The following is a 12204-nucleotide window of genomic DNA, read 5'->3' as shown; positions in this document are numbered from 1 at the left end:
ATGATTATCTGTCTGTAGAGAGGTAGAAATAACGGCCTCCGTTTTCCCTTCTGACAGATCCAGCTGCAGTCCCGTGACGTGCCCCTCAAACCTAGGCATGGCAACAGAGTGGTCTTCACGCCATCCTATCCATTAGCCAAAACTCCTCTGAGAGTCTTGCCACAATTCTCCGGCTGCTGCCCTCACGGCTCTCTGACGAGGAAACCCGGTTTCGCACCGTGGCTGAATCTTTGGGCTGGGTGTAAGCGTAAGACAGAGGTGGGCCCCTTTCAGAAACATCTTACCAGGGACTTCTTTTTGGAACCTGCCCTGCACCTAAGTCCCAAATCTCTTGGAGCTTCTTGATAAATCCGAGGACACGGGACATCTCTAGGCAACTAAGAGAAGTCTTTGGCAGCGCTAACGGATTCCTCAGCTCCACCGTGGTCCCCGATGCTTTTTCGTTTTAACCCGGGGGCGGGGGAGAGGGGGGTTCCTCCCGCTGGACGGGAACCCCCTGAGAAATCCCGAGTTTGAAGGCTGAATCGCTAAACCGCCTCACTGGTACGTCGTAGGGGTGCTGCCGGAACCCCAAGCTGAGTTCTGCAGACGTAGTTTCTCTATAGTCTGGATGCTTAGTCAGTATGAGACTCTGTGGGAGCACAGCCAGGGAACTCCAGGAGCCTGCCCGGTCCAACAAGGGAAATCCAGCATTCACAGAACTTGGGCATGAAGTCTGAAGAACATTTGAATCAGCCACACCGATTTCTGACATGGGTATTGGTCTGGGCCTTCATTACTTCTAAAGCTCATAGTGGGCTATATACTTTACTCTCCCAAGCACTTAGTACAGTGCTCCACCCACAGTAACCGATCGAGCCCGTGGCTAAGTGAAGGGTCGGACAAGTTCCCCACAGAGCACCCAGAGGCTTCTCCTTCTTCTCATCCCTTCTTCCCCCAACTCAAACTGAAGTAGACACGCTTTTCAGAGTCCACTGACCTCTGGCCTGGGGCTTCATTTAAAAATTAATAAAGGGCATCCTGGGGCTTCTATTTGTTTTGACGATTTTGACACCCATCTACATGCTCTGTTTTGTTGTCTGTCTCCCCCTTCTAGACTGTGAGCCCGTTGTTGGGTAGGGACGGTCTCTCTATGGTGCCGACTTGTACTTCCCAGGCTCTGCACAAAATAAGCGCTCAATAAATAACGACTGAGTGAATGAGTGAATCCAAGAACAGGAGAAGCAGCATCGCATAGTGGATACAGCACGGGCCTGGGAGTCGGTGGGTTATGGGTTCTAATCCCGGCTCCGCGACTCGTCTGCTGCGTGACCCTGGGCATGTCATTTCACTTCTCTCAGCCTCAGTTCCTTCATCTGTAAAATGGGGATTGAGACCGTGAGCCCCACGTGGGACAGGGACTGTGTCCAACCCGATTTATTTGGATCCACCCCTGCACTTAATACAGTGCCTGGCACATAGTAAGCGCTTAACAAATACCATCATTATTATTATTAAGTTCCAGATCTCCAGTTTTCAGAGCCTGGAAAAAGTAAGCATGCAAGTACTTTTTCTGCTGTCAAATGTTTTCCTACACTTGAAATCTTTCCACTTATACAATGACGAGATTCCACAACCTGGCCAGAAAAGGTCAAACCACGCAAAAATAATACGTTATACTTGAACAGTTTATTTTTCCTCATCACCACTCCCAAATTCCATGGACTACTGACTGAATTTTCCAACCACGGTGAGAAGAGAAATGACGACATTTGGGGAGCTGGGAAAGGATTTGGGTTTAAAAGAAATACGAAAGGTGATTTCAATCGTGAGCTGAAATCGTTGCTTCGAAAGAGGCAACGCCGAGATACGGAAGCTGGGGTTGTGGTGTGTTCTCGGGGAGAAAATGCATACTCCAGTGGACAATCTCACATTCATTCAATCGTATTTACTGAGCGCTTACTGCGTGCAGAGCACCGTACTAAGCGCTTGGGAAGTACGGTCTTTTCCCACATTGGGAGAGGTTCGCTTTGGGCGGGAAGAGGCATCGGGTTAATGATAATACTGGTGCTGCTGCTGCTGCTATCATTATTCCTTCAGAACTGGTGTTTGCTCGCGGGCACTGTTTCCCTTGCCTCGGCATCCCGGCAAATCCCATCCAGGACGCGTGGCCGGGGACCGGGACGCTGCAGGCGTGAATTCCCGGACACCCGCGTGGAAAGAGCCGGTGGGGGAGAGAGGGGACCGACCCTGAGGATGCTCCGTTAGGTTGGCTTGTTGTTGTTCATTCATTCAGTCGTACTGACTGAGCGCTTCCCGTTTGCAGAGCACTGGACTAAGCGCTTGGGAAGTACAAGTCGGCAGTAGCAGCATGGCTCGGTGGAAAGAGCAGGGGCTTTGGAGTCGGAGGTCCTGGGTTCAAATCCCACTCTGCCAGTTGTCGGCTGGATGACCTTGGGCAAGTCACTTCACTTCTCTGTGCCTCAGTTCCCTCATCTGTAAAATGGGGATGACCATGAGCCCCCACCGTGGGACAATCTGATCACCTTGTAACCTCCCCAGCACTTAGAACGGTGCTTTGCACATAGTAAGCGCTTAATAAATGCCATCATCATCATCATCATGTGGCTTAATAAATGCACTATTATTATTATTATGATAGAGACGGTGTCTACCTAAGAACGGGCTCACACGTTCATTCATTCATTCATTCAATCGTATTTATTGAGCGCTTACTGTGTGCAGAGCTCTCTACTAAGCGCTTGGGAAGGACAAGTTGCCAACATATAGAGACGGTCCCTACCCAACAGCGGGTTCACAGTCTGGAAGGGGGGAGACAGACGACAAAACAAAATATATTAACAAAATAAAATAAAAGGAATAAATATGTACAAGTAAAATAGAATAATAAATATGTACAAACATATATTCATTCATTCAATCGTATTTATTGAGCGCTTACTGTGTGCAGAGCACTGTACTAAGTGCTTCGGAAGTACAAGTTGGCAACACATAGAGACGGTCCCTACCCAACAGTGGGTTCACAGTCTAGAGGGGGTGAGACAGACAGCAAAACAAAATATGTTAACAAAATAAAATAAACAGAATAAATATGTACAAGTAAAATAGAGTAATAAATATGTACAAACATATATTCATTCATTCAATTGTATTTATTGAGTGCTTACTGTGTGCAGAGCACTGGACTAAGCGCTTGGGAAGTACAAGTGGGCAACATATAGAGACGGTCCCTACCCAACAGCGGGCTCACAGTCTAGAAGGGGGAGACAGAGAATAAAACAAAACATATTAACAAAATAAAATAAATAGAATAAATATGTACAAGTAAAATAAGTAGAGTAATAAATATGTAGAAACATATAAGTCACTTAATTTCTCTGTGCCTCAGTTCCCTCATCTGTAAAATGGAGCTTAAGACTGTGAGCCCCCCGGTGGGACAACCTGATCACCTTGCAACCTCCCCAGTGCTTAGAACAGTGCTTTGCACATAGTAAGCGCTTAATAAATGCCATCATTATTATTATTCATTCATTCAATCATATGTATTGAGCGCTTACTGGGTGCAGAGCACTGTATTAAGCGCTTGGGAAGTCCAAGTTGGCAACATCTAGAGATGGTCCCTACCCAACAGCGGGCTCCCAGTCTGGAAGGGGGAGACAGACAACAAAACAAAATATATTAGCCAAATAAAATAAACAGAATAAATATGAACAAGTAAAATAGAGTAATATGTAGAAACATATAAGTCACTTAACTTCTCTGTGCCTCAGTGACCTCATCTGTAAAATGGGGATGAAGACTGTGAGCCCCCTGTGGGACAACCTGATCACCTTGTAATCAACCCAGTGCTTGGAACAGTGCTTTGCATATAGTAAGCACTTAATAAATGCCATTATTATTCTCTGTGCCTCAGTTACCTCATCTGTAAAACGGGGATGAAGACTGTGAGCCCCCCCGTGGGACAACCTGATCACCTCGTAACCTCCCCAGCGGTCAGAACAGTGCTTTGCACATAGGAAGCGCTTAATAAATGCCATTATTATTATTATTATTCTCTGTGACTCAGTTACCTCATCTGTAAAACGGGGGTGAAGACTGTGAGCTCACCGTGGGACAACCTCATCACCTTGTAACCTCCCCAGCGCTTAGAACAGTGCTTTGCACATAGTAAGCGCTGAATAAATGCCATTATTATTATTCTCTGTCCCTCAGTTCCCTCATCATCTGTAAAATGGGGATGAAGACTGTGAGCCCCCGTGGGACAACCTGATCCCCTTGTCACCCCCCCAGCATTTAGAACAGTGCTTTGCACATAGTAATTGCTTAATAAATGCCACTGTTATTATTATTTCCTGGGCCTCAGTTCCCTCATCTGTAAAACGGGGATGAAGGCTGTGAGCCCCCGTGGGACAACCCGATCACCTTGCAAGCTCCCCAGTGCTTTGCACATGGTGAGCGCTTAACTAATACCATCATTATTATTAACAAATACCATCATTATGATTATTATATATCCAGGTGATATACCTATGACGCTTAGAACAGTGCCCAGTGCTTAGAACAGTTAGAACCATGCCCAGCATTTAGAACAGTGCTTTGCACATAGTAATCGCTTAATAAATGCCATTATTATTATTATTCTCTGTGCCTCAGTTTCTCATCTGTAAAACGGGGATGAGGACTGTGAGCCCCCGTGGGACAACCTGATCACCTTGTAACCTCCCCAGCGCTTTGCACATGGTGAGCGCTTAACAAATACCATCATTATTATTATTATACATCCAGGTGATATACATATGACGTTTAGAACAGTGCTTTGCACATAGTAAGCGCTTAACAAATACCATCATTATCATAATTATACATCCAGGTGATATACATATGACGCTTAGAACAGTGCTTTGCACATAGTAAGTGCTTAACAAATACTATCATTATTATTATTATACATCCAGGTGATATACATATGACGCTTAGAACAGGGTCCAGCGCTTAGAACAGTGCTTTGCACATAGTAAGCGCTTAACAAATACCATCACTATTATTATTATACATCCAGGTGATATACATATGATGCTTAGAACAGTGCTTTGCACATAGTAAGCGCTTAACAAATACCATCATTATTATTATTATACCTACTGGTGATATACATATGACGCTTAGAACAGTGCCCAGCGCTTAGAACAGTGCTTTGCACATAGATAAGCGCTTAACAAATACCATCATTATTATTATTATACATGCAGGTGATATACATATGATGCTTAGAACTGTGCTTTGCACATAGTAAGCACTTAACAAATACCATCATTATTATTATTATACATGCAGGTGATATACATATGACGCTTAGAACTGTGCTTTGCACATAGTAAGCGCTTAACAAATACCATCATTATTATTATTATACATACAGGTGATATACATATGACAATTAGAACAGTGCCGAGTGCTTAGAACAGTGCTTTGCACATAGTAAGCGCTTAACAAGTACCATCATTATTATTATTATACATCCAGGTGATATACATATGATGCTTAGAACAGTGCTTTGCACATAGTAAGCTCTTAACAAATACCATCATTATTATTATTAATCCAGGTGACATACATATGACGCTTAGAACAGTGCCCAGCACTTACAATAGTGCTTTGCACATAGTAAGCGCTTAATAAATGCCATTATTATACGACAGCGCCAGGCCCATAGGAAGTGCCTACCAACTGCCGTGGTGATGATTATTAGTGATAAGTCATCACAAGTATTATTGCTTAATCAATCAATCAATCGCATTTATTGAGCGCTTACTGTGTGCAGAGCACTGTACTAAGCGCTTGGGAAGTCCAAGTTGGCAACATCTAGAGGTGGTCCCTACCCAACAGTGGGCTCAATATGATCAATCAATCAATCAATCGTATTTATTGAGCGCTTACTGTGTGCAGAGCACTGTACTGAGCGCTTGGGAAGTCCAAGTCGGCAACATATAGAGACGGCCCCTACCCAACAGCGGGCTCAATATGATCAGGTTCATTCATTCAATCGTATGTATTGAGCGCTTACTGTGTGCAGAGCACTGGACTAAGCGCTTGGAAAGTCCAAGTCGGCAACATATGGAGGCGGCCCCTACCCAACAGCGGGCTCAATATGATCTGGTTCATTCATTCAATCGTATTTATTGAGCGCTTACTGTGTGCAGAGCACTGTACTAAGCGCTTGGGAAGGACAAGTCGGCAACATCTAGAGACGGACCCTACCCAACAGCGGGCTCGCAGTCTAGAAGGGGGAGACAGAGAACAAGACAAAACACATTAACAAAATAAAATCAATAGAATCGATATGTACAAGCAAAATAAATAGAGTAATCAATATGTACAAACATATATAGAGGCTTAAACCTTCTCTTAGAATAGATATGTACAAGGTAAATAAATAGAGTAATATATCTGTACAAATATATATACAGGTGCTGTGGGGAAGGGATGGAGGTAAGATGGGGGGATGGAGAGGAAGGAGGGGGCTCAGTGTGGGAAGGCCTCCTGGAGGAGGTGAGCTCTCAGTAGGGTCTTGACGGCAGGAAGAGAGCTAGCTTGGCGGATGGGCAGAGGGAGGGCATTCCCTCCCCACCAACTGCCAGCTGTGTGACTTTGGGCGAGTCACTTCACTTCTCTGGGCCTCAGTTCCCTCATCTGTAAAATGGGGATGAAGACTGTGAGCCCCCCGTGGGACCACCTGATCACCTTGTAGCCTTCCCGGCGTTTAGAACGGTGCTTTGCACATAGTAAGCGCTTAATAGATGCCATCATCATTATTATTATTATTATTCCAGTGTTGCCGACTTGTACTTCTGTAAAATGGGGATGAAGACTGTGAGCCCCCCGTGGGACCCCCTGATCACCTTGCAGCCTTCCCAGCGCTTAGAACGGTGCTTTGCACATAGTAAGCGCTTAATAGACGCCATCATCATTATTATTATTATTATTATTCCAGTGTTGCCGACTTGCACTTCTGTAAAATGGGGATGAAGACTGTGAGCCTCCCGTGGGACCACCTGATCACCTTGTAGCCTTCCCAGCGCTTAGAACGGTGCTTTGCACATAGTAAGCGCTTAATAAACGCCATCATTATTATTATTCCAGTGTTGCCGACTTGTCCTTCCCAAGCGCTCAGTCCAGTGCTCCGCAGTCAGCGCTCAATAAATACGATTGATGATGATGATGATGATTCCAGTGTTGCCGACTTGTACTTCCCCAGCGCTTAGCACAGTGCTCCGCACACAGTCAGCGCTCAATAAATACGACTGACGATGATGATGATTCCAGTGTTGCCGACTTGTACTTCCCCAGCGCTTAGCACAGTGCTCCGCACACAGTCAGCGCTCAATAAATACGATTGATGATGATGATTTCAGTGTTGCCGACTTGTACTTCCCCAGCGCTTAGCACAGTGCTCCGCACATGGTAAGCGCTCAATAAATACGATTGATGATGATGATGATTCCAGTGTTGCCGACTTGTACTTCCCCAGCGCTTAGCACAGTGCTCCGCACAGTCAGCGCTCAATAAATACGATTGATGACGATGATGATGATTCCAGTGTTGCCGACTTGTACTTCCCCAGCGCTTAGCACAGTGCTCCGCACACAGTCAGCGCTCAATAAATACGATTGATGACGATGATGATGATTCCAGTGTTGCCGACTTGTCCTTCCCCAGCGCTTAGCACAGTGCTCCGCACACGGTAAGCGCTCAATCAATACGATTGATGATGATGATTCCAGTGTTGCCGACTTGTCCTTCCCCAGCGCTTAGCACAGTGGTCCGCACACGGTAAGCGCTCAATAAATACGATTGATGATGATGATGATGATTCCAGTGTTGCCGACTTGTCCTTCCCCAGCGCTTAGCACAGTGCTCCGCACACAGTCAGCGCTCAATAAATACGACTGATGATGATGATGATGATTCCAGTGTTGCCGACTTGTCCTTCCCCAGCGCTTAGCACAGTGCTCCGCACACAGTAAGCACTCAATACGATTGATGATGATTCCAGTGTTGCCGACTTGTACTTCCCCAGCGCTTAGCACAGTGCTCCGCACACGGTGAGCGCTCAATAAATACGATTGATTGATTGCAGGCGTATCCCAGCCCCCTCACCCCAGCTCCCTCAGGGGGGGGAAACTGAGGCGCGGTTGCCCAAGGTCGGTCAGGCGGCAGAGTTAGGAGCCGGGCTCCCGCAAGGATGGGGGGTGTGTGGGGGGGTGTGTCCCCCCGTGTGTCCCCGTGTCCCCCCCCGTGTCCCCCGGTCCCCGGGAGCGGCTACTCACCGCCGGAGTCGGCCAAGGAGGCGTCGCTGGAGCGCGGCGGGGTGAGCGGCCGGTGCATGGCGGCCGCCGCCGCTCCTTCCCGCTCCCTCACGCTCGGCCTGAGGAGACGAGGCGCGCGCCGCTCGGCGCATGCGCCAGCCCCAGCCGCTCGGCGCCGGGGCGCGCGCCGCTCGGCGCATGCGCCAGCCGCTTGGCGCCGGGGCGCGCGCCGCCCGGCGCATGCGCCAGCCGCTCGGCGCCGGGGCGCGCGCCGCCCGGCGCATGCGCCAGCCGCTCGGCGCCGGGGCGCGCGCCGCCCGGCGCATGCGCCAGCCCCAGCCGCTCGGCGCCGGGGCGCGCGCCGCCCTGCGCATGCGCCAGCCCCCACCGCCTCCTGCCAATCACCCGCCTCACCCCTCCCATTCATCCATCCGTCCATCCATCATTCATTCATTCAGTCGCGTTTCCTCAGCGCTTACCGAGTGCGGAGCACCGGACTAAGCGCTTGGGAGAGCCGCACCGGTCAATCAATCCATCAATCAATCAATCGTATTTATCGAGCGCTTACTGCGTGCAGAGCACTGGACTAAGCGCTTAGGAAGTCCAAGTTGGCAACACCTAGAGACGGTCCCTCCCCAACAATCAATCAATCAATCAATCGTATTGATTGAGCGCTTACTATGTGCAGAGCACGGGACTAAGCGCTTGGGAAGTCCAAATTGGCAACCTATAGAGACGGTCCCTACCCAACAGCGGGCTCACAGTCTAAAAGGGGGGAGACGGAGAACAAAACCAAACGTACTAACAAAATAAAATAAATAGGATAGATATGTACAAGTAAAATAAATAGAGTAATAAATATGTACAAATATATAGACATATATACAGGTGCTGGGGGGAAGGGAAGGAGGTAAGATGGGGGGATGGAGAGGGGGACGAGGGGGAGAGGAAGGAAGGGGCTCAGTCTGGGAAGGCCTCCTGGAGGAGGTGAGCTCTCAGTAGGGCCTTGGAGGGAGGAAGAGAGCTTATTGAGCGCTTACTGTGTGCAGAGCACCGTACTAAGCGCTTGGGAAGTACAAATTGGCAACATCTAGAGACAGTCCCTACCCAACCGTGGGCTCACAGTCTAAAAGGGGGAGACAGAGAACAAAACCTAACATACTAACAAAATAAAATAAATAGGACAGATATGTACAAGTAAAATAAATAAATAAATAGAGTAATAAATATGTACAAACATATATACATATATACAGGTGCTGTGGGGAAGGGAAGGAGGTAAGATGCGGGGGATGGAGAGGGGGACGAGGGGGAGAGGAAGGAAGGGGCTCAGTCTGGGAAGGCCTCCTGGAGGAGGTGAGCTCTCAGCAGGGCCTTGAAGGGAGGAAGAGAGCGAGCTTGGCGGATGGGCAGAGGGAGGGCATTCCGGGCCCGGGGGAGGACGTGGGCCGGGGGTCGATGGCGGGACAGGCGAGAACGAGGTACGGTGAGGAGATCAGCGGCATCCATCCATTCCATCATTCATTCAGTCGCATTTCCTCAGCGCTTACCGAGTGCGGAGCACCGGACTAAGCGCTTGGGAGAGCCGCACAGGTCAATCAATCAATTAATCAATCGTATTTACTGAGCGCTTACTGTGTGCAGAGCACTGTACTAAGCGCTTAGGAAGTCCAAGTTGGCAACATATAGAGACGGTCCCTCCCCAACAGCGGGCTCACAGTCTAGAAGGGGGAGACCGAGAAGAAAACCAAACCTATTAACCAAATAAAAGAAATAGAATAAGGCTGTACAAATAAAATAAATAAAAAAATAGAGTAATAAATACGTACAAACATATATACATATATACAGGTGCTGTGGGGAGGGGAAGGAGGTAAGGGGGGGATGGGGAGGGGAGCATTGAGCGTTTACTGTGTGCAGAGCACTGGACTAAGCGCTTGGGAAGTCCAAGTTGGCAACATCTAGAGACGGTCCCTACCCAACAGCGGGCTCACAGTCTAGAAGGGGGAGGCAGAGAACAAAACAAAACATATTAACCAAATAAAATTAATAGAATAAATATGTACAAATAAAATAGAGTAATAAGTACGTACGTTCATTCATTCATTCATTCATTCATTCAATTGTATTTATTGAGCGCTTACTGTGTGCAGAGCACTGGACTAAGCGCTTGGGAAGTACAAGTTGGCAACATCTAGACACGGTCCCTCCCCAACAGCGGGCTCACAGTCTAGAAGGGGGAGGCAGACGACGAAACAAAACATATTAACCAAATAAAATTAATAGAATAAATATGTACAAATAAAACACAGTAATAAGTACGCACATTCATTCATTCTTTCAATCGTATTTATTGAGCGCTTACTGTGTGCAGAGCACTGGACTAAGCGCTTGGGAAGTACAAGTTGGCAACATATAGGGACGGTCCCTACCCAACAGTGGGCTCACAGTCTAAAAGGGGGAGACAGAGAACAAAACCAAACATACTAACAAAATAAAATAAATAGAATAGATATGAACAAGTAAAATAAATAAATAAATAAATAAATAAATAGAGTAATAAATATGTCGGACGGGTGCCCTGCCTACAGGGAGCTGGGGGGGGAGGGGGGCAGGTATTAAAAAAAATTGTGGATTTCATCCATTCAATCAATCAATCAATCGTATTTATTGAGCCCTAACTGTGTGCAGAGCACCGGACTAAGTGCTTAGGAGAGCACAGGTCAGACGGATGCCCTGCCTACAGGGAACTGGAGGGGGGGGGGCAGGTATTAAAAAAATTGTGATTTCATCCACTCAATCAATCAATCGTATTTATTGAGCGCTTACTGTGTGTGGAGAAATGGACTAAGCGCTTGGGAAGGACAAGTTGGCATATTCATTCATTCAATCGTATTTATTGAGCGCTTACTGTGGGCGGAGCAATGGACTAAGCGCTTGGGAAGGACAAGTTGGCATATTCATTCATTCATTCAATCGTATTTATTGAGCGTTTGCTGTGTGCGAAGCACTGGACTAAGCGCTTAGGAGAGCACAAGTCGGAAGGGTGCCCTGCCTACAGGGAGCTGGACGGCGGGGGGGGGGGGGGGGGCAGGTATTTAAAAAAATTGTGGATTTCATCCATTAAATCGTATTTATTGAGCGCTTGCTGTGTGTGGAGCAGTGTACTAAGCGCTTGGGAAGGACAAGTTGCCAAATTCATTCATTCATTCAGTCGTATTTATTGAGCACTTATTGTGTGCGGAGCTCGGGACTAAGTGCTTAGGAGAGTACAGGTCTGACGGGTGCCCTGCTTACAGGGAGCTGGAGGGCGGGGCAGGTATTAAAAAATTGTGGATTTCATCCATTCAATCAATCAATCAATCAATCAATCGTATTTATTGAGCGCTTACTGTGTGTGGAGCACTGGACTAAGCGCTTGCGAAGTCCAAGTCGGCAACATCTAGAGACGGTCCCTACCCAACAGCGGGCTCACCGTCTAGAAGGGGGAGACAGAGAACAAAACATATTAACAAAATAAAAGAAATAGAATAGATATGTACAAGTAAAATAAATAGAGTAATAAATCCGTACAAACATATATACATATATACAGGTGCTGTGGGGAGGGGAAGGGGGTAAGGCGGGGGGATGGAGAGGGGGAGGAGGCGGAGAGGAAGGAGGGGGCTCAGTCTGGGAATTTATTGAGCGCTCACTTTGTGCGGAGCACTGGACTAAGCGCTTGGAAAGTACAAGTTGGCATATTCATTCATTCATTCAATCGTATTTATTGAGCGCTTGCTGTGTGCAGAGTACCGGACTAAGCGCTTGGGAAGGACAAGTTGGCATATTCATTCATTCAATCGTATTTATTGAGCGCTTACTGTGTGTGGAGCAATGTACTAAGCGCTTGGGAACG

General features: G+C 47.3%; 1 protein-coding gene across 4 annotated transcripts in view; it reads right to left on the bottom strand.

The window, feature by feature from the left end:
• Positions 1 to 8424, bottom strand: part of TMEM255A (transmembrane protein 255A) — a 63752-nt gene extending 55328 nt beyond the window's left edge. For all 4 annotated transcript variants that reach the window (XM_038747906.1, XM_038747908.1, XM_038747904.1 and 1 more), the window contains exon 1: positions 8328 to 8424. In XM_038747906.1, the coding sequence (XP_038603834.1) occupies positions 8328 to 8385 (58 nt within the window). In that variant the 5' untranslated portion in view covers positions 8386 to 8424. The remainder of the gene's footprint in view (positions 1 to 8327) is intronic.
• Between the last annotated feature and the right edge of the window lie 3780 nt (positions 8425 to 12204).

This window comes from Tachyglossus aculeatus, chromosome 6 (genome assembly GCF_015852505.1).
Source record: "Tachyglossus aculeatus isolate mTacAcu1 chromosome 6, mTacAcu1.pri, whole genome shotgun sequence".
Taxonomy (NCBI): Eukaryota; Metazoa; Chordata; class Mammalia; order Monotremata; family Tachyglossidae; genus Tachyglossus; species Tachyglossus aculeatus.
Note: the sequence above shows the minus strand (reverse complement) of the source record. Positions and strands in the feature narration are given on the sequence as shown.